This window comes from Bos indicus x Bos taurus, chromosome 10 (genome assembly GCF_003369695.1).
Source record: "Bos indicus x Bos taurus breed Angus x Brahman F1 hybrid chromosome 10, Bos_hybrid_MaternalHap_v2.0, whole genome shotgun sequence".
NCBI classification, from domain to species: Eukaryota; Metazoa; Chordata; class Mammalia; order Artiodactyla; family Bovidae; genus Bos; species Bos indicus x Bos taurus.
In genome coordinates, this window is record NC_040085.1 from 71,572,001 (window position 1) to 71,594,580 (window position 22,580).

Here is a 22,580-nt window from a genome sequence, read left to right on the forward strand (position 1 = left end):
GAGGTTATTGATATTTCTCCCCGCAATCTTGATTCCAGCTTATGCTTCATCCAGCCTGGCATTTCGCATGATGTACTCTGCATGTAAGTTAAATAAGCAGGGTGACAATATACAGCCTTGATGTACTCCTTTCCCAATTTGGAACCAGTCTGTTGTTCATGTCCTGTTCTAACTGTTGCTTCTTGACCTTCGTACAGGTTTCTCAGGAGGCATGTAAGGTGGTCTGGTATTCCTGTCTCTCTTAAAAATCTATTTTGTAGTTAATAATGTTGTTTAACATCAGTTTCCTGATGTTGATAATCAGGAATTCGGTGTTGTGGTTAAATAAGATGTTTTCTTTGAGGAAAGCTGTGTGGAAGGTTCACAGTAACTACTGTTTTTGCAATCTATTGTGAGTCTTAAATTATTTACAAATAAACATCAAAAGATGTAGAGTTAAAGATTTTCAAAAGTAAAGAAAATAACATGAATTGGTTAGAGCACTGTTATACTGAGGCAGTGAGAAAAGTGATCTAAAGAGGTTTTTTAATTAAAATAATAATAGCTAAGGATTTCAAAGAAATTTTAATCTGCTAATAGTAGATTCTCAGTGCTTGGCCAGCTACATGGAAAAGTGGGACAAAGCCTCTATCCAGGAGAAGTAGTAGCAAGATTTGACGTCTGGTTTAATTATTGTTGATGGTTTGATTTAAAAATCAGTGAGGGACAAGTGCTGTAAGTATCGTTTCTACCCCGAAGAATGGCATTTTGCAGAATGTACAGTGTTAAGTTATTCTTTTATTTAAAACAAAATAAAGCCTTTGCACAAGAACAAAATTCCAGCTACTGTTTCTCTTTTGTGTCTGCTAATCTATTTTAGTTTTGAATACTATATAAGACACAGCTAACCTTTCTGGAGCTTGCCTTTATTTTTATCCTTCTTTCCCCTTCTTCCCTCCTCTTTTCCCTCTCCTGCCCCATTCCCTCAGCCCTGTATATACCCTCCTTCTCTCTTCCCTCCCTCTCTCTCCTCTCTCTTCCCTTCTCCTTTTCTCTTCCCCCTTTCACATACTACTGCCTTCTCCCTCTTTTTCCCCCCTTCCCTCTTTTTTTTTTTTTTTTTTGTAGAGACTATCTGCCAGTATGAGGAAAGCCCCATAAGTCTTGTTAAGTAAAATAATGGTGGATGGAAGGGCTTTCTGAAATTCGACCTTAATTTTGTAAAGCGTGCTAGTTTTAACCTGACCAGTTCAGTTGGTTCTGAGACCTGGGAATCAAGCTGTCAACTTAGGAAGAAATATTGAAGGTACTTGAGGAAATTCATTTTCTATGCATTCATGTAGGATTGGCAGAATCAGGCTCCTCAGATAACAACTTTTCCTCTCTAGCCTTGGAGGGAGTTGTGTTTACATTCGATTTTGAATGAGTGAATTAAGCGTGGATGCATCTCATTCCTTCTGTCTTTCCTCTGTGGCCCTATGGAAGCAGACAGTGTTCCTAAGGTTGCTCTGGTGTACCGAACTTGACACAGAGGTCTTTTAGGGACTATCTGGAATACCCAGAGGTGACAGAACACTGTCTCAGAGACTATCAGTGGAAGAAATTCTCCACTTTGTTGCTTTCTACTGGATCTATAGAATTTCCATCTTTTTAAAGATGATTTTCAGACATTCAATAGAGATTTCTAGGCAAAGGGCAAAAGTTTAAAAAATGCATTTAAAGTAAGCCAGTTACTGGCTTTACTTATCAAGAAGAGCTTTTCTCTTCTATAACCATGTAATAACTACCTACCTTTTGCTTCAATCCATCAGGATAACAGTCTGTAAACTATGTATCTTGATCTGTTACTCTTAAAACATTATGAAATACCCACAGGGAAATTGATTTCCTGAAGCACTGGGTAGCCTACTTGTGAGTAAGCTAGTTTTTTCCTTACTATTAATATTTACAACAGATTGTTCTTCTCTGTGTGTGTGAGCTCAGTCCTTTCCAACTCTTTTCAGGCATATAGAGCATAGCCCTCCAAGATCTTCTGTCCATGGAATTTTCCAGGCAAGAATACTGGAGAGGGTTGCAATTTCCTACTCCAGGGGATCTTCCCTACCCAGGGATCAAACCCATGTCTCCTGCATTGGCAGGCGTCTAGAGGTGTGAAAAGCACACCTTAATACTACTTTAACTTTGCTATGAAAATATTCTTAATACGTTAAAAGACAATGATTTCCGGTGTTCGCTTTTGAAAATGAGAATGCTTTTTAACTTTCTCTTTCATGGTTAACTATGCCCAGAGTCTTTATTTTAATTACCACTATGCAGTACTTTAATTCCACTGTTAGCTTCATTACGTTCTCTGCTTTGGTTTCTGAAAATAATTTTAGAGAAATAAAACCAAATTGTTCCAATACAATGAAGTGTTTTTACCACACTATTAATGAATCTTTTCTTCATTACCACCACAAACCTAGATGTTGCGAATGTTTTTAAATAAGCAAATTAAAAACTATTTTGTATTGTGATTATAGTAAACAAAGAGCACAATAAAATTTAACTTACCTGACTCAATTCTCTAGTTTTTTACTGACCTTTCTTTATTGGAAAGAGCTATCTGTCATTCAGTTCCTCCCTATGGAAGTAATGTTATTAGAGAGAAACTGGAAGGATTCCCAGGGTTTTGATTCTTAAGTGTAAGACTTGAAACTGTAAAACTAATAGAAGAAAAAAGAGGGGAAAAGCTCTTTGACATTGGTCTTGGCAGTGATTTTTTTCAGATATGACACCATAAGCCTAAGAAACAACAACAAATCAATAATGAGACTATATAAAACTAAACTTCTGCACATCAGAAGACATACGAGGAGTCTACAGGTATATGCAAAGGTGCTCAATATTCCTAATCATTAGGAAAATGCAAGTCAAAACCACGATAAGCCAAATCACCTTATAATTGTTAGAATGGCTATAATCAAGAAAGACAAAAGATAGTAAATGTTATGGAGTATGTGGAGAAAAGAAAACCTTTATACCCATCCCTGTTGGTGGAAATGTAAATTGGTAGAGCCATTATGGAAAACAAGATGTTCTTCAAAAAATTAAAAATAGAACTACCATATGACTCCAGCAATCCCACTTCTGAGTATGTATCTGAAGAAAATAAAATCAGTGTCTCAAAGAGATACTTGTACACACATGTTCATTTCATCATTATTCACAGTAGCCAAGATATAGAAACAACCTATGGTTCTGTCAGTGGATGAAGGGATAGAGAAAGTGTGTGTGTGTACAAACAGCAATGGAATGTTATTCAGCCATAGTTAAAAAGAGAAAATCTTGCTATTTACAACAACATGGAAGAACCTGGAGGACACTATGGTAAATGAAATTTGACACACAAAGACAAATACTGCGAATACTCACATATATGAGCAATCTAAAAAACTCAAATTCATGCAAGCAGAGAGTGGAACAGTAGTTACCAAGGTCAGGAAGGTGGGGAAAATGGAGATGTTCACCAGATGGTACAAAGGTTCAGTTACGTGGGATGAACAGTTTCTAAAGAGTTAATGCACAGCATGGTAACTGTAGTTGTTAATAACAAAAAAAGAATACATTTGAATCAGTTCTAATGAGGTGGATGAAACTGGAGCCTATTATACAGAGTGAAGTAAGCCAGAAGGAAAAACACCAATACAGTATACTAACGCATATATATGGAATTTAGAAAGATGGTAACAATAACCCGGTGCACGAGACAGCAAAAGAGACACTGATGTATAGAACAGTCTTATGGACTCTGTGGGAGAGGGAGAGGGTGGGAAGATTTGGGAGAATGGCATTGAAACATGTAAAATATCATGTAGGAAACGAGTTGCCAGTCCAGGTTCGATGCACGATGCTGGATGCTTGGGGCTGGTGCACTGGGACGGCCCAGAGGGATGGTATGGGGAGGGAGGAGGGAGGAGGGTTCGGGATGGGGAACACATGTATACCTGTGGCGGATTCATTTTGATATTTGGCAAAACTAATACAATTATGTAAAGTTTAACAATAAAATAAAATTAGAAAAAAAAAACAACAAAGGCAAAAAAAAAAAATAATAACACTGTATTGTGTACTTGAAATTTGCTAAGAGAGTTGATCTTAACTGTTCTCCTCACCAAAAACCAAATTATAACTGTGTGAGATGATGAATATGTTAATTAGTTTAACTTTGGTGATCATTTCAGTTTTTACATATTTTAAAGCAGCCTATTGTACACCTTAAATATATTCAGTTCTTATTTGTCAAGTAGACATTCATAAAGCTGAGAAAACAATGACCAGCGAAGTGCTGTGAGCCCACCCTTTCCACTGCATCTTTTGTTGAAGGCTTCATGGGGAGGGGACAAATAAGAGCACCGAGCGATGGGTCAAGACCTGAATTATAAATTTTGGCTTGCCACCTGTTAGTATATTTTTGTGACAATGGATTTGACATCACCTTTGTCTTGTACATGCAGTCCTGTTGAACTAACAGTTAGTGAGCACTTACTCTTTGCAAGAGATGCCTGGAGATATTTATATCCAGTTTATATTGACTAAATGCTTTTGTTTGTTGTTGATTTAGCCTTTTTCTTCAGTGTTTTGGTCCAGGAAATTACACTGTGACTGGAAAGTTTTCCTCTGAAGAGGCTTTTATTTGTATAGAAAAATCTAAATAATCTTGGCAAAGGTTTTATCTGTGATTTAAAAGCCATAGAATTGATACTGTTTTGTAATATTACATCAATTCTCGATTACTACTAATTTATTAAGTGAAGGAAGTAGAAATCTCTCAATGCTAGCAGTGCCTAAGTTATATAATAATGCTTATGGTTTACTAGTTAATTCAAAATTATTCTTTTTTTTAGCAAAATAGAAATTGATCTGGCTTCCTAATTAAACTGGCTCTTCACATCCCAGAGTGACTATTTTTGTGTTGTAACCCAAGTAAATCAAGTATTTTAGCATTTGATGGTGCCTTTAGTGAATTAGTAATCATTTAGGCTTAAGAGATGCTGCTTCCTTTAATATATTGTATTAGTTAGAGGAATATTGATTTAAATATGCTTCCCAATGTTTATTTACAGGACAGTGAAAGCAAATGCAGATTTCAGTTCTGTTGAGATAGGGTCATTCTTAGAAACTAACAGTGTCAGAAGAAATGCCTCAGGTAGTGTTTAAAAAAAAAAAAAAAAAGAGCTGAACAAAAGGAATACAGAAGAACTCTGTTTTATCTCAAGTCCTTATTTCTTATATGTACTATGGTGACAGCTTTACTGCAGAATTATAACTGTAAAATTGTTACATAACATTGTTAGCTGATAAGGGCCTGTGATTGGGCCACCTCATAGCACTAAATACAAATAGAACAGCATTTATCCAGTGCGAAGTAATGTCTCTTGAGATTATGAGGATAAATGAGATAGTATGTTTGAATTAGCTTTGAGTGTATACATGTGTTTTAGTCTCATATTATCTCTGAGATAGAAGGAGGTGAGCAGGGAGCAGTTATGGGGAGAGGTAATTTTTATCTCAATTATACATTACCAAATTGAAGCAAAAAATCACAAAACTGAATTCATAACAGAGCTTGAATTAGGAAAAAAACTTGTATCTTAAACCTCTCTGTAGTTCTTCAAGTAGAACACGATATCTTAAGTAATTTTGAAAAATTTACCTCCTATTCTAAAACTTAAATAGCATCACCATTGAAAGAAGCAAGAATACATGTGTCTGTTGATGAGTCTGACTTTAAGAAGACCTGGTATACAAAACCCTACATTTTAAATATAATTTATAGAGTTTGTAAAGTAATTTCACTTTGCCCTTCACAATTATTCTTTGCATTATGGACTATCATTGAATAATGGAAAAAGTACATTTCCTTAGCATTTCAAAAACACAATAAATTATATGTTAAAGGTTTATTTTAAATGCAGTTTTATTCATAACCCTTTCAGTCCAACTGAAAGTGATTTTTCTGTTCCTTAATTCCTTGTTTACCATGATCTTAAAACATTTAAATTGTCTACTATTGTGGTTATTTATGTGTAGAATTTCTTATTCTATTGGATTGTCATACATATCCCATGTTTCCTTGTATACATTTAGTGCTTAATAAATATTTATTAAATGAACAAAGTTTCACCTATACTTGATCACTCAGTGATAATCAAGGCAAAAGGAGGGAGAAGTAAGACTATCTCCCAGGGGACTTATGGGGGAACATTTTCATTCTATATTTCCCCATCTCCCACTCACCAACAAGAATTGCTTCTTAGTGAGCCTCTATCTGCTGGAAGTGTATCATATTCCAAGTGTGTGTATGTGGTGTGTGTGTGAGAGAGAGAGAGAGAGAGAGAGAGAGAGAAAGGGAGCTAGGGAGGGAATGAGAGAGGGAGAGATGAGTGGAGGGAGCAGCGTAAAACCATAAGGAGGGGAAAAAGCAAAAGAATTACAGCGTAGAACAGAATTATCTGCCTGCATTTTGGCATTTCTAGTAGAGAAATATAGAAGAGAGTGCATTAGGCACACAAGAAGCAAACAAAAAACAGATTTTATCATCAGAAATAGCCACCCTGATAAAATGATAACATGATTAAAGTAAAGCTTTGAGTAATGAAGCCCTTCTCTATATTCTTGCTTACGAATAATACAGACACACTTCAAGTGTTTTGCAGACATCACCAGAAAAGTCTAAAATGAGGATCAGTGGTAACTGACAAAGTCTGTTTGGTAAGAAATTTGGAGATTATGTATATGAATGTATGTATGTATAACAATGGCTCTGTTTCACGTTTATAGAATTCCATAAATCTCTTTATTTGTTGCTACTTCGTAACGGTGGATAACAAAGACTTAGCTCTGATGATGGGTTTTCTTATATAAGGTTCCTTTCCATTAGAATAAGTCCCTATCCATCTCAGAGTTGTTGCTTTGTTTACCTATTATATATCTGCTTTTTTTTTTTCTAGATATTAGAACATAAACTTTTTCTGTTTCTTGCTATCTCTCTCTTTTTTATGAATATTTTATGAATAAGACCCTTTGAATTTTGCAGACTTTTAAATATCATTTTGGTTAAAAAAAAAAATGGGCTATAGCTCTGAGTCTTTTCAGTGTTTTGTCTAACTATTATCATTCCAAACAGCCATTCATTTTCTCTTATCACTCTCTGCCTTAGAGTCTTCCATTGGTTACGCGTATATGTAGACCTTTCTCATTCCAGAACCAAACATAATAGACTTTTTTCCTTTTCTCTGTGTTATCTTTGACATTACAGAAAGATTTAATATATTCTGTCACCAGCTTACTTGGAGACACATTAAGACTCTTGAAATACGCTTCATTTCATAAATTATCCTCTTTTCCTTAGACTTCAGTTCTTGAAACATTGGGTTCTAATTAAACTCTTTTCTCAAGAAATACAGGTATATTTTTTAATGTAGATGTGAGTCTTCTTTTCAGCAAAAAAATCTACAGTTTGAAAACTAAACATCAGATGTTTTAATTATTGTATTCCTTTACTCTCTTTTTTCCTTAAAAAAAATTAAAACTAATATAAGATATAATATGGAAAACTGGTTGTGAGGTATGTGGGATCTCTGTACTAACTTTGCAATAATTCTGTACATCTCAAAGCAGTTGTGAAAGAAAATGTTTATTGAAAAATATGTGAAGGACATTTTCATTCATATGAATTTCAGGAATATTCAGGGTGTTTTATTTCTTACAAATCATGAAAAACCTAACAAATGTCAATACTCTTTGCACTCTTAACTGTTGAATTAATAATAAAGCTTTGGATCAGTTTGAGAACATTATTTACTCCCAGATCCTTGTATAATATTGTAAGAGAGTAAATGATGAATTGGTCTCCCAACATCAGACCCCCTCTGTTCCTCTCAAATCTTCCGTGGCTGAAGTGGGAATCTTTACAGCCTGAGGAGTCTGTCCTTGAGTTCAGTCTCAAGCGAAGAGAATCAGCAGCTCTAGAACTTGATTGGGGAAACAGCATTGACCACATCTTGCTGAATTTTGTTTGGGCTTTCTTGAATTCTTAAGGGCTCTAACTCTTTACAAGACTCTTGATGATATAGGTTCTTCTTTGATCTGAAAGGACTAGCGTACAGTGGCACATCTGAATATGAAAGATAATTCTGAAAGTAATTGTGTATTGCATTTTCCCTTCTCAGCTTTTTTTTTCCCCGAATCATTTTATAGCCTAATCATCCTAGCTTTTGTTTCTAGGGCTCTACTTGACATGACAAGTGTGATGATGACATGACAAGATGATGTCCCTAGAAAATAGTTGTAGATTTGTGGTTTGGCAACTGCTTTATTAAAGGCTGATATAAATTGAGAACTGATTACCTTGCTTATTGCTATGTGGAAGAAAAGATGCTGTTCCTAAAAGTACCCGTTCTTTCTCTCCCGGACCTGCAGACAGAACAGCTTGAAAATTTTCTCAGGCTAAGGAGTCCTTGTCAAAACAGATTTTTATTTGAAGAACTAAGCTGCCTAGGGTATTTACAGATAGCCCAAATGAAATACGATGGGGTTGATGCCTTAGAATGGGAAAAAAGAATTTTTCACATTTGCTTAACCCCACTGGACCCCACTGGACCCATTGTTAGATAATACAAATAATATTAAAGTGTTTTAACCACTTGCTAGTCATATTAAAGTATGTAAATAAGAAAAAATGGATAGCCTTATTAAAAATTGGCATAACACATTCTCAATATATCTGATATAAAGCATGTTCTACATTTTATTTTGAAAATTACCAGTAGCATCAGTTTTGTTTTCTTAAAGTCCTATGACTGATATTTTTTAACTGTTGAACTCATATCCTTTTACAGTATTCAGTGACTTTACTTCTATAATGAAAAAGTCCATTTTGTTAGTGACATCTTGAAATCTGGAATAGGTAGAATTATTAGATAAATTATAGTTTTTCCTTTAAGATAATTTGAGTTTCATCTGTGAAGGTAATAAGCTCAGAATGCTGAAGTGCAGCTGGAGTAAATGAACTATTTTGCTCCTTTTATAAAGATTTCAATGTGTGCAACTTTGAATTCAAAGAGAATCATACTTGCATGTTCCGAGTGATAGAGAAGTGAAAGAGTATTATTATTTTTTTTATGTAACTGCTTAATTTCACATTTGTTGGTGATGTTTCTGAAGTAACTGGTCTTTTTCACTGCCATCTCCCAAAGTATGCACATAAAATTTTCAGTGGATTCTGTGAAATCTAATCTTAAAAACTAAATGCCTTGCTTAATAAGATATACTGGACTGGTCCTGGCTTATTATATTGATTTTTGACAGTTGCCGCCTATAAAGAGGAGTTAACCTCTCCATACAGTTTATTGTTGCCTTTGTTTCTCTTCCTTACTGACAGAATCCCAAGGACTGCAGCAAAGCCAAGAAGCTGGTGTGTAACATCAACAAAGGCTGTGGCTATGGCTGTCAACTCCATCATGTGGTCTACTGCTTCATGATTGCATATGGCACCCAGCGAACACTCATCTTGGAATCTCACAATTGGCGCTATGCTACTGGAGGATGGGAAACTGTGTTTAGACCTGTAAGTGAGACCTGCACAGACAGATCTGGTGTCTCCACTGGACACTGGTCAGGTAAGAAGCCTGTGCAACTTGTCATCTCTCTGTGTTGAACTACTGCATAACCAAGTTATCGGATTTCTACTTACAACCTTATGGATCTTAGTATTTTTTCTCTGCATTGTGAATACCATACATTATCCAGATAAAATCTAGAATAGTAATATTTTATTCACAAAGTGTTTCATGATAAATGTCTTATTTTTTGGCCACACCACCCAGCATGCAGGAATCTTAGTTCCCCAACCAGGAATTGAACCTGTGCCCTCTGCCATGGAAGTGCAGAGTCCTAATCACTGGATTACCAGGGAATTCCCTCATGATCAGTTTCATCTCTAATGTTCATTTTTATCTGGATCTAGCAAAATCACTAAGTTTTTTCAAGGAACATAATTTATTCTTTCAATGATGATGATGTACCTTCTCTTTTTGGGGTGGTTTCACATTATTGTACTCATTTAATTATAACATAGATTGCTGGTTCTCAGACTTCAGCATGCATGAGAATTATCTGGAGAGCTTATTAAAATACTATTTTCTGATTCAGTAAGCCTGAGACAGGGCCTAAAATTTGAATTTCTGACAAAGTTTCCAGGTTCAGGGACCATACTATGACAACCACCTAGACAGTGAAGGTACCTTTATCTCCATTCTATAGTTGAGGACAATGAAGCCTAATTTGTTTATGTGATTTTAATTTTATTCAGGAAACATTTAATGAGGAACAGTATGTTTAAGGTACAATGCTAGGCATGAGAAGAGATGCAAAGATGAGCAAGAAATTTCTCTCCGAGGACTTGGTGATAGAAGGGATAGAGTATAGGTAGAGTTTCTTGCCACTAGTCTTTTATTTTTCCTACAGTGATGATCTTTAAATAAGGTCCAAAGTTGGGCTGCCTTTGTTAAAATCTTTGCTGTATCTTATTGTAATCTTGGGCAAGTAAACTTAACCTAGGCCTTCATTTCCTCATCGGTAAAATGAAGAGTAACAATTTACTTACCTCTTTGAGTTGTTGATAGGATTAAGTGCACTAATATGTATAATGCACTTAGCACAGTACCTGACATATAAGCTCAAGTAATTGTTAGATGTCTTTAATAGCCTATATTCATTGAGAGCCAACAGTGTGACATATACGGAACTAAGTGATTAGGTGAAATGTGTAGTAAGTCACTATGCTATCTCTGCACTCACATCTATGAAAAGTCCAGTATTTTTCAAAATGCTGAGGCATTTCAGTTAATGTAATTTCTTATGGAGCTGAGCACCTTTTTTTCACACTTTAAAACACTAGATGTGAAATAAGGAGCTATGTCATTGGCAAAGTGAGTAACTTTAGTTCCTTTGTTTCTTTTTGCCTCCTTTGGGAAATACAGGTAATACTTCACAGAAATGTCAAGAAAGTTAATTGGGTAATTTCTTCTATAAAATGTTTTAAGTTGCTCTATAAAATGTCCTTTATGGATTTAAAGTATCATCTTGTGATATGAATTTTGTCTTCTTTAGGAGCCTTATTCTGTATATCAGCATTTGTTTTTTCTTTGTAGCTCACTTCAAATTTTAAAGTGAACCCCTTAATCTAAAACTTAGCTGAGCTTTAGTTTAAGGTTTCCTCTTCCATTGATCTGGCCTCTCAGGTCATCAGTGGTAAAGAATCTGCCTGCCAGTGCAGGAGACACAGGAGACATTCAATCCCTTGGAGGAGAAGATGGCAACCCACTCCAGTATTCTTGCCTGGAAAATCCCATGACAGAGGAGCCTGGCGGGCTTCAGTCCATGGAGTCACAAAGAGTCGGACATGACTGAGCGACTGAACACACACGCACTTCCATTGATCTGGTCTGTGGTTTATAGCTGGTACAAAAGGATTAGGTGTCAAGGTTAGGGAGATACAGAAAAAGCAACTCTTAACAGTCTCACTGTGGCTAACTTTTCATTTTGTGTACTTAGTTCAGTTTCAAGCTTCTTTGATTGTGGAAGCATATAGCCTTCAAAGAATAAGTTTCAGTATTTCAAAGGAGAGATAACTTTATAAGTAGTAGTCAGTTAATAAAAAAAGTTAAAAGTTAGCCTCACTAGACTTACCAATTTGGTATATAGGTTGGCTATGCCAATATGCTACAAGTAGTTATTTGGTTTGTTTGATTATAATCCTTCCTTATATATTTTGTAGTATGTAGTGGCAACTATTGGAGAAGGCAATGGCACCCCACTCCAGTACTCTTGCCCGGAAAATCCCATGGACGGAGGAGCCTGGTAGACTGCAGTCCATGGGGTCACAAAGAGTCGGACACTTTTGAGCGACTTCACTTTCACTTCTCACGTTCATGCACTGGAGAAGGAAATGGCAACCCACTTCAGTGTTCTTGCTAGGAGAATCCCAGGGACGGCGGAGCTTGGTGGGCTGCTGTCTGTGGGGTCGCACAGAGTCGGACACGACTGAAGCGACTTAGCAGCAGCAGCAGCAGTGGCAACTACAGAACATGAAGGCTAAAAATATAAAATATGGAGAAGGGAATGGCAACCCACTCCAGTATTATTGCCTGGAGAATTCCGTGGACAGAGGAGCCTGGTGTGCTACAGTCCATGGGGTCGCAAAGAATTGGACATGACTGAGTGATTGAAACTTTCCCTTTACTTTGAACAATACCTGTTATAGTAGACATGATATTATTGGAAAAGAGTCAATTGTATTTTTATGCATCTAAAAAACAGCAGTTAGAAAATGTAATTACTTTTGCACACAAAATATAATATTCTCAGGAATAATAATTAACAAAAACTAAGGATGACTGTTACACTGGAAATTATAAAGTGCTACAGACAGCCAATAAATACAACCAAAATAAATGGAAAAAAATATATATATATATAAAATAGACAACTAATGAGAACTTACTATATAGCATATGGAAATCTACTTAATGCTCTCTGGTGATGTAAATGGGAAGGAAATCCAAAAAAGGGGGTTATATATCCACATATGGCTGATCACTGTGCTGTACAGCAGAAAATAACATTGTAAAGCAACTGTATGCCAATAAAATATTTTTATGAAAAGGCTTGAATTTGAAACATTCAGAATTTCTTCATGTTACAGTTAAACAGATTTTCAAAATCATCCTTACTTTTTTTATGTGGACTCTTAAGACCTGGTAGATACTAAGTGGCTTATCCACAATCACACAGCTTATAAATGACAGAACTCTGGTTAATACATTCACTCTACCTACCTCCAGTCTAAGTCCTTCCTAGCACACTATCGTAAAATGCCTTACCTAGCAGAATAATGATTAAAAGCGTAAAACAGTCTTTAATGTCTGGGAACTAGATAATATGATGAATTTAGTAACTCTATCCTCTTTTCTCCCTCTATCCTGTAACTTTTCCTGAATCTTTCATATAATTTTAGGTACTGAAGAGTTACCAATGGTATTTTCTTCTTAGTCATTTGCTGTCCCCGATTAAAGAAATCATTTCATCGTGGTATCATAGAATTATAATTTTAATTAAATATATCTTTGCTTTTTCACTACAGATACTGTATAAAATCATACTCTTTCTTCATGCTAATGAATTAACCTACGCCTGTTGGACACCTTTAATTAAACTAGTAGTTATTTTCAATGTTCTTTCAGAATTCATTATAAGTAAAATAATTTAGATGCTAATCTTATATCCAAAGGAAGAGGCTTATTTTAGAACTTGGAATACTTTAATTTTTATGAAAGTATGATTGCCATCACTTCTATGTCTGTTTATATACACTATCTATATATGTACCTTTTGAAGAAACCTATTTCTAGAATTGGAGAAATCAGAATGAATTTTAATAAGCTCTTTGACATTAATCCTTCAGTTAACCATAAGTCAACTAAATCTGTTATTGTTCTGACTTGTACAAAGATTTTTAGGATATTATGACACAACTGCCATGAAATTATTACTGTTTGTACCTAGTTGACACGAAGTGCCTGCAGGTGGAATTTAGTGATTTCTGTGCAAATATGTCACCAGTATAGGAATTAGTATGCACATTTGATCATTTGAATAGCCAAATCATAGCCCGTTGTAAGTTCAATTCTTTGTTTTTCTCCTTCATTTTTTTATATTTGTGTATGAAACCATACCATTTCTGTCCTTTATCGAGCCCATCGTTGCATGAAATGTTCCTTTGGTATCTCTGATTTTCTTGAAGAGGTCTCTAGTCCTTCCCATTCTGTTGTTCTCCTCTTATTTCTTTGCACTGATCACTGAAGAAGGCTTTCTTATCTCTTCTTGCTATTCTTTGGAACTCTGCATTCAGATGTTTATATCTTTCCTTTTCTCCTTTGCTTTTCATTTCTCTTCTTTTCACAGCTATTTGTAAGGCCTCCCCAGACAGCCATTTTGCTTTTTTGCATTTCTTTTCCACGGGGATGGTCTTGATCCCTGTCTCCTGTACAATGTCACGAACCTCATTCCATAGCTCATTAGGCACTCTATCAGATCTAGGCCCTTAAATCTATTTCTCACTTCCACTGTATAATCATGAGGGATTTGATTTAGGTCGTACCTGAATGGTCTAGTGGTTTTCCCTACTTTCTTCAATTCAAGTCTGAATTTGGCAATAAGGAGTTCATGGTCTAAGCCACAGTCAGCTCCTGGTTTTGTTTTTGCTGACTGTATAGAGCTTCTCTATCTTTGGCTGCAAAGAACAGAATCAATCTGATTTCGGTGTTGACCATCTGGTGATGTCCATGTATAGAGTCTTCTCTTGTGTTGTTGGAAGAGGGTGTTTGCTATGGCCAGTGCATTTTCTTGGCAAAACTCTATTAGTCTTTGTCCTGCTTCATTCCGTATTCCAAGGCCAAATTTGCCTGTTACTCCAGGTGTTTCTTGACTTCCTGCTTTTGCATTCCAGTCCCCTATAATGAAAAGGACATCTTTTTTGGGTGTTAGTTCTAAAAGGTCTTGTAGGTCTTCATAGAACCATTCAAATTCAGCTTCTTCAGCATTACTGGTTGGGGCATAGACTTGGATTACTGTGATATTGAATGGTTTGCCTTGGAAACGAACAGAGATCATTGTGTCGTTTTTGAGATTGCATCCAAGTACTGCATTTCGGACTCTTTGTTGACCATGATGGCTACTCCATTTCTTCTGTGGGATTCCTGCCCACAGTAGTAGATATAATGGTCATCTGAGTTAAATTCACCCATTCCAGTCCATTTCAGTTCGCTGATTCCTAGAATGTCAACATTCACTCTTGCCATCTCTTATTTGACCACTTCCAATCTGCCTTGATTCATGGACCTGACATTCCAGGTTCCTATGCAATATTGTTCTTTACAGCATCAGACCTTGCTTCTATCACCAGTCACATCCACAGCTGGGTATTCTTTTTGCTTTGGCTCCATCCCTTCATTCTTTCTGGAGTTATTTCTCCACTGATCTCCAGTAGCATATTGGGCACCTACTGACCTGGGGAGTTTCTCTTTCAGTACCCTATCATTTTGCCTTTTCATACTGTTCATGGGGTTCTCAAGGCAAGAATACTGAAGTGGTTTGCCATTCCCTTCTCCAGTGGACCACATTCTGTCAGATCTCTCCACCATGACCCACCCATCTTGGGTTGCCCCACGGACATGGCTTAGTTTCATTGAGTTAGACAAGGCTGTGGTCCTAGTGTGATTAGATTGACTAGTTTTCTGTGAGTATGGTTTCAGTGTGTCTGGCCTCTGATGCCCTCTTGCAACACCTACCGTCTTACTTGGGTTTCACATAACAGAAGCAGAAGATATTAAGAAGAGATGGCAAAAATACACAGAAGAACTGTACAAAAAAGATCTTCATGACCCAGATAATCACGATGGTGTGATCACTCACCTAGAGCCAGACATCCTGGAATGTGAAGTCAAGTGGGCCTTAGAAAGCATTGCTACGAACAAAGCTAGTGGAGGTGATGGAATTCCAGTTGAGCTATTCCAAATCCTGAAAGATGATGCTGTGAAAGTGCTGCACTCAATATGCCAGCAAATTTGGAAAACTCAGCAGTGGCCACAGGACTGGAAAAGGTCAGTTTTCATTCCAATCCCAAAGAAAGGCAATGCCAAAGAATGCTCAAACTACTGCACAATTGCACTCATCTCACACACTAGTAAAGTAATGCTCAAAATTCTCCAGGCCAGGCTTCAGCAATATGTGAACTGTGAACTTCCTCATGTTCAAGCTGGTTTTAGAAAAGGCAGAGGAACCAGAGACCAAATTGCCAACATCCGCTGGATCATGGAAAAAGCAAGAGAGTTCCAGAAAAACATCTATTTCTGCTTTATTGACTATGCAAAGCCTTTGACTGTGCAGATCACAAGAAACTGTGGAAAATTCTGAAAGAGATGGGACTACCAGAACACCTGATCTGCCTCTAAAGAAATTTGTATGCAGGTCAGGAAGCAACAGTTAGAACTGGACATGGAACAACAGACTGGTTCCAAATAGGAAAAGGAGTACGTCAAGGCTGTATATTATCACCCTGTTTATTTAACTTATATGCAGAGTACATCATGAGAAACGCTGGACTGGAAGAAACACAAGCTGGAATCAAGATTGCCAGGAGAAATATCAGTCACCTCAGATATGCAGATGACACCACCCTTATGGCAGAAAGTGAAGAGGAACTTTAGCCTCGTGATGAAAGTGAAAGTGGAGAGTGAAAAATTTGGCTTAAAGCTCAACATTCAGAAAATGAAGATCATGGCATCCGGTCCCATCACTTCATGGGAAATAGATGGGGAAACAGTGGAAACAGTGTCAGACTTTATTTTTCTGGGCTCCAAAATCACTGCAGATGGGGATTGCAGCCATGAAATTAAAAGATGCTTACTCCTTGGAAGGAAAGTTGTGACCAACCTAGATAGCATATTCAAAAGCAGAGACATTACTTTGCCAACAAATGTCCATCTAGTCAAGGCTATGGTTTTTCCTGTGGTCATGTATGGATGTGAGAGTTGGACTGTGAAGAAGGCTAAGCGCCGAAGAATTGATGCTTTTGAACTGTGGTGTTGGAGAAGACTCTTGAGAGTCCCTTGGACTGCAAGGAGATCCAACCAGTCCATTCTAAAGGAGGTGAGCCCTGGGATTTCTTTGGGAGAAATGATGCTAAAGCTGAAACTCCAATACTTTGGCCACCTCGTGCGAAGAGTTGACTCATTGGAAAAGACTCTGATGCTGGGAGGGATTGGGGGCAAGAGGAGAAGGGGGCGACAGAGGATGAGATGGCTGGATGGCATCACTGACTCGATGGGCATGAGTCTTCGTGAACTCCGGGAGTTGGTGATGGACAGGGAGGCCTGGCATGCTGCGTTTCATGGGGTCACAAAGAGTCGGACACGACTGAGCGACTGATCTGATCTGATCTGATGAAACCATATCCTTTGTAGTAAACTGCTGCTGTTTAGTTGCTAAGTTGTTTTTGACTCTGTGACCCCCATGGACTATAGCCTGCCAAGCTCCTCTGTCTGTGGGATTTCCCAGGCAAGATCCTGTAGTAAGTTGCCATTTCCTTCTCCAAAAATTTGGTTTAGTGAAGCAGGATATAAAAATTATGCTTCCAATTGAAAATAATAATCTTTCTTTGGTACCTACAACTGTCATGTCGGTTCTAAAGTTGTTGATAAAATGGTCAGATATTTTTCTGTATTTAAAAATGTTTCCTAAACCTGAACTAACTACATATAATAGGCTTGATTCTTCCAAATAGATTTCTTATGATAATTTAGAATGGGAATCTTGGAATTTAATAGTTTGAAGTATCTTTCAACAGTAATTGATTTGTTAAATTTTGTTGACTGTTTTAGGCTATGTATAACTTCCGGTTTCCAAGATACTTTTGTAGTTGCTATTTACTCTTGAATACATTGATTTAGCAGTAGGGAACTTAAACCATTTAAACTCAGTCCTCCATTATTTTTTTCCCTTCATATTCAGATTAGCAGTTAAACCATTTGGGTGTTTTGCATTTCTTTCTCTTGTCTTTCATTGTCATAAATTGAACTGAATTACTTAATTTGATAAATCTAATTGAAAAACTTTCTTTTAAATGAAAATAATGATTAGTAAGAAACAGTGCTTGTAAATATGAAAAAATTTAATGCCCTAGAGGTATCTGATTTAAGGGTATGTTTAGATAGATTGCTGCTTGCTTGAAAAAGTAGGCTTTAAGCTCAACATTCAGAAAACTAAGATCATGGCATCTGGTCCCATCGCTTCATGGCAAATAGATGGGGAAACAGTAGAAACGGTGTCTGACTTTATTTGTGGGGGCTCCAAAATCACTGCAGATGGTGACTGCAGCCATGAAATTAAAAGACACTCCTTGGAAGGAAAGTTGTGACCAACCTAGATAGCATGTTCAAAAGCAGAGACATTACTTGGCCAACAAAGGTCCATCTAGTCAAGGCTATGGTTTTTCCTGTGGTCATGTATGGATGTGAGAGTTGGACTGTGAAGAAAACTGAGTGCTGAAGAATTGATACTTTTGAACTGTGGTGTTGGAGAAGACTCTTGAGAGTCCCTTGGACAGCAAGGACTGCATACTCTCTGGCAGCCTGGGGGAAAGGCAGACAACTAGAACAAACAACTAAAATTTATTGTGACATGGGTAAGTCCATAGTCCTCTAAAGTACATACCTAATAATGTGTATTTGGGGTTCTTCTGCCTAAGGCCCCTTACCTTGTGCTCAGTCCTCTCCGACTCTTTGTGACCCCACGGACTGTAGCCTGTCAGGCTCCTCTGTCCCTGGGATTTTCCAGGCAAGAACACTGGAGTGGATTGCCATTTCCTGCTCCAGGAGATCTTGCTAACCCAGGGATCTAACCAGTGTCTCTTGGGTCTCCTGCCTTAGCAGGCAGATTCTTTACCACTGGGCCACCTGGGAAGCCTAAAGCACTTACATAATGCTATGTTTCCTGCATTTTATTTAAAATTTGCATAATTGTTGTCTATAGGACAATAATTTTGCATTACCGTTTTATGTAGAGAGAATAGGAAGGTAATTTAGTTTTCTACCTTGGTTGAGCAGTTTTTTTCCAATTATGTTAGAGATGTAATTAACATATAACATTTTATTAGTTTAAGATATACAACATAAGTTTAGTAAAAATCCATCTTCTCACATGGCTACAAATGTTTTTTCTTGTAATGAGAACTTTTAAGATTTAGTCTCTTAGTTACCTTCAACTCTACAATACAGTATTATTAACTCTAGTCACCATGCTGTATGTTCAGTTCAGTTCAGTTCAGTCACTCAGTCGTGTTCGACTCTTTGCCACCCCATGAACCGCAGCACGCCAGGCCTTCCTGTCCATCACCAACTCCTGGAGTCCACCCAAACCCATGTCCATTGAGTTGGTGATGCCATCCAGCCATCTCATCCTCTGTCATCCCCTTCTCCTCCTGCCCTCAATCTTTCCCAGCATCAGGGTCTTTTCAAATGAGTCAGCTCTTCGCATCAGGTGGCCAGAGTATTGGAGTTTCAGCTTCAACATCAGTCCTACTAATGAACACCCAGGACTGATCTCCTTTAGAATGAACTGGTTGGATCTCCTTGCAGTCCAAGGGACTCTCAAGAGTCTTCTCCAACACCACAGTTCAAAAGCATCAATTCTTCGGCGCTCAGCTTTCATCACAGTCCAACTCTCACATCCATACGTGACCACTGGAAAAACCATAGCCTTGACTAGATGGACCTTTGTTGGCAAAGTAATGTCTCTGCTTTTGAATATGCTATCTAGGTTGGTCATAACTTTCCTTCCAAGGAGTAAGCGTCTTTTAATTTCATGGCTGCAGTCACCATCTGCAGTGATCTTGGAGCCCAGAAAAATAAAGTCAGCGCATCCTCAGAATTTATATATCCTTTTCTTTTGGAAGTTTATACTTTTGACCACCATTACCCCTTTCCCCCAACTTTCCCTGCTTTCACCTCTCTTTACCTCTGGCAACCACCAGTCCATTCTCTTTTCCAATGAGTTTGTTTTTTTTAGATTCCACATACAAAGGAGATCATACAGTGTGTGTGTTTCTCTGACTGACTTATTTCACTTAGCATAATATCCTTAAGGCCTGTCCATTTTGTTGCAAATGACAAGGTTTCTTTCTTTCTCATGGCTGAATAATATGACATTGTGTGTGTATAAAAATACACACACACACACATATATATACATATACATGTGTGTGTGTGTATGTAGTATTTTCTTTATCCACTCGTTCACCAATGGACGTTTGAGTTGTTTCCAATGGTTGAGTTATTATAAATAATGCTGCAGTGAACATGAGGATGCAGATATCTCTTCAAGATAGTGATTTCATTTCCTTTGTATATCTACCTAGAGATGAGATTGCTGGATCATATGTTATTCTATCATTAAACTCTTTAAGCAAATACCTCAGGTTAAAAGGAAAATCTTTAGCAAGCTGAGACAAATTAAATTATACTTTAACTTCTTCCTGTGAAACTAATATTTGTGACATTTACAAAACTACTCAGATGTCTATTGAAGTCATCCAAATAATCTAACAAGCTTGTATCCTTAACAATGGCTGATCTCAGATGGACTGATTGATAAACTAATGATATGGTTGATAATCTATAGACATAACCTGTTAGGATAGACTATGGACCTCCTTCTACATAGTATTTTTACAGTAGTATTTTCGTGATTAATTAGGTAGAGTATGAAATAAGTGCATTTAATATTTTAGATCCCTTGTGCTGCAAAAATATCTTTATTTCTCTGTTTAGGTAATGTGAGGAAGAGGAGAGGATACTGGTCTATGAGTTTAACTGTGTCTGATCTCAGTTCTGTTGTTTTTAGCCTTCTGAACTTAAGCAGTTAATTATCACTTCTGAACCTCAGATTTGCTTTAATAAAGCCCATGATATTCAATACTTATCTCCCTACGCACTTTTATGGGACTGTAGTCATAAAGGAAAGTGATTAAAAGCTATAAAAGGTATTAAGATGATTTTCACACAGAGTTTCTTTTCATTGTCTATGTTTGGTCCCCAAGTTTTAAAACAAAAATGTTGTAATGGAATATATTATTAGATTATAATTTGCAAAAATAGAAAAGTTATCCTTTATTCTGAGATGAAAACTAGGCCTTTATAAGGACTTCATAGACAGTTTTCCCTTTTAAAATTATAAAGTTACATGGAAAAATTGAAAGAGATCCAGAGAGGAGAAATCACTTCTGAGAATAACCTCTAAGCACTAGACTCGCTCTGCTTAATAAACCCAACAATTAAACATAGTAAAATTCTGGACCAGTCAGATAGTCTCTCTGTAGCTGCCTTAATATTTTTTCTATACCAGTATACCTGAGATAGAAGGTATACTCCTACCTATAACAGTGGCTCAGTATAATTAGTGATTTTAAAATTGTCTGTGTCTGTGGGAACGGGATGGTGATACAGGGAGATGATCTGAAGACTGAGCTAGCTATCCGTACTTCAGGACTCTAATAGGTCTCTCTGCCCTACACCCTACTCTTTTGAGAACTACTGACTTAAACACATGTCATTTGCGGGTACATAAAGACTTTCATTTCAGCCTTTACAAGACTTCTTTTGCTGTTTGTGGTCCGTAAAAGAAAGAAAGATTTTTGTCTCAGGAATATAAAATACCAGTTAGAATGTATGTGTATCTCAGAAGAACTCAAACTACCTTTCCCTCTGATACTTTCTTATCTTCAGCTTGACACCTGCAGAGAGAAAGGAGTCTATGGTATCTTATTTATAGTTAGTGAAATATGGGAGTAGAGAGCTGAAGCTTTGTCCACACAACAGTTTTGCCCAGAGTGTGCCCACACCTTAAACATGGCTGTTGATGTTTATTTCCATATTTATCCTACAATTGCTTCTTATGTTGAGATATGAGTAAACATGGAGAAAGTGAGTCAGAGGTTTGCAAACTGCCAGGATAAACACGGTACATTTTTCTGGACTGTCAGTTATATTCGCTGGTATGTAAGCTAAATCGTTTTCAGATGATAAAACAAACAGGATATATAATGGTGTAAAATGAAAATTTTGATAAAATATCAAATTCAATCCATAGGTTTAGTCCAGCCTTCATATCCTTAGTAGTAGAAGTTTACCCTCCTTTGCTGTTGGGAGCATTTTGAAGAAAACTTTAAGCAGTACCATTCTGTTGGGTTGGCCAAAAGATTTGTTCACATTTTCCCTAACATCTTGCAGAAAAACCCAAATGAACTTTTTGGCCAACCCAATATATTTGCATTTTTTTAGCTATTTATTTTATCTTGAAGGTGATTACAGATGGCAGCAGGGCCTAGGTCTCCTGGGTTATTTACACAATGCCAACCACTTGACCAACACACAATAAATGTAATAAAAAACTAAAATCCAGCTCTCGTGGTGGTGGTGGTTTAGTTGTTAAGTCATGTCTGACTTTTGCAACCCCATGGACTGTAGCCTGCCAGGCTCCTCTGTCCATGGGATTCTCCAGGCAAGAATACTGGAGTGGGTGGCTATTTCCTCCTCCAGGGGATCTTCCTGACCCAGGAATCGAACCCAGGTCTCCCACATTGCAGGCATCTTTTCTGTATCCTGGTCCAATTTGACTATTACCGTGCAAACTGTGTGAGGCACTTTTACTAGGTTGTCATTTTTTTAAAATGGTCTGTTGCTAAGAATGAATTTTTTTAGCAGTATATCCTGCCCCTTTTGTACAAAGATCTGGCAGAATGAGTTCAGAGATGAAAAGAGGTATGATTTAGGAAGCAGCAATACATAATTAGCATAAGAAGTCATTGTGGAGTGGAAATAATTTCATTGGAAAAGTTTTTGAAAAATCCTCTTAAGTCTCTTTAGAACCTACCCAAGTTTGCTAGAAATAGAATCCAGGCCCTCTAAATTTCCCGTGGGAATGTCTGGGCCCTGACCTTGATA

At 37.1% G+C, this 22,580-nt stretch overlaps 1 protein-coding gene across 6 annotated transcripts in view; it reads left to right on the forward strand.

The window, feature by feature from the left end:
- FUT8 (fucosyltransferase 8) overlaps positions 1-22,580 on the forward strand; it is a 333,890-nt gene that overhangs the window by 257,320 nt on the left and 53,990 nt on the right. For all 6 annotated transcript variants that reach the window (XM_027554345.1, XM_027554347.1, XM_027554344.1 and 3 more), the window contains one exon: positions 9,404-9,641. In XM_027554345.1, the coding sequence (XP_027410146.1) occupies positions 9,404-9,641 (238 nt within the window). The remainder of the gene's footprint in view (positions 1-9,403; positions 9,642-22,580) is intronic.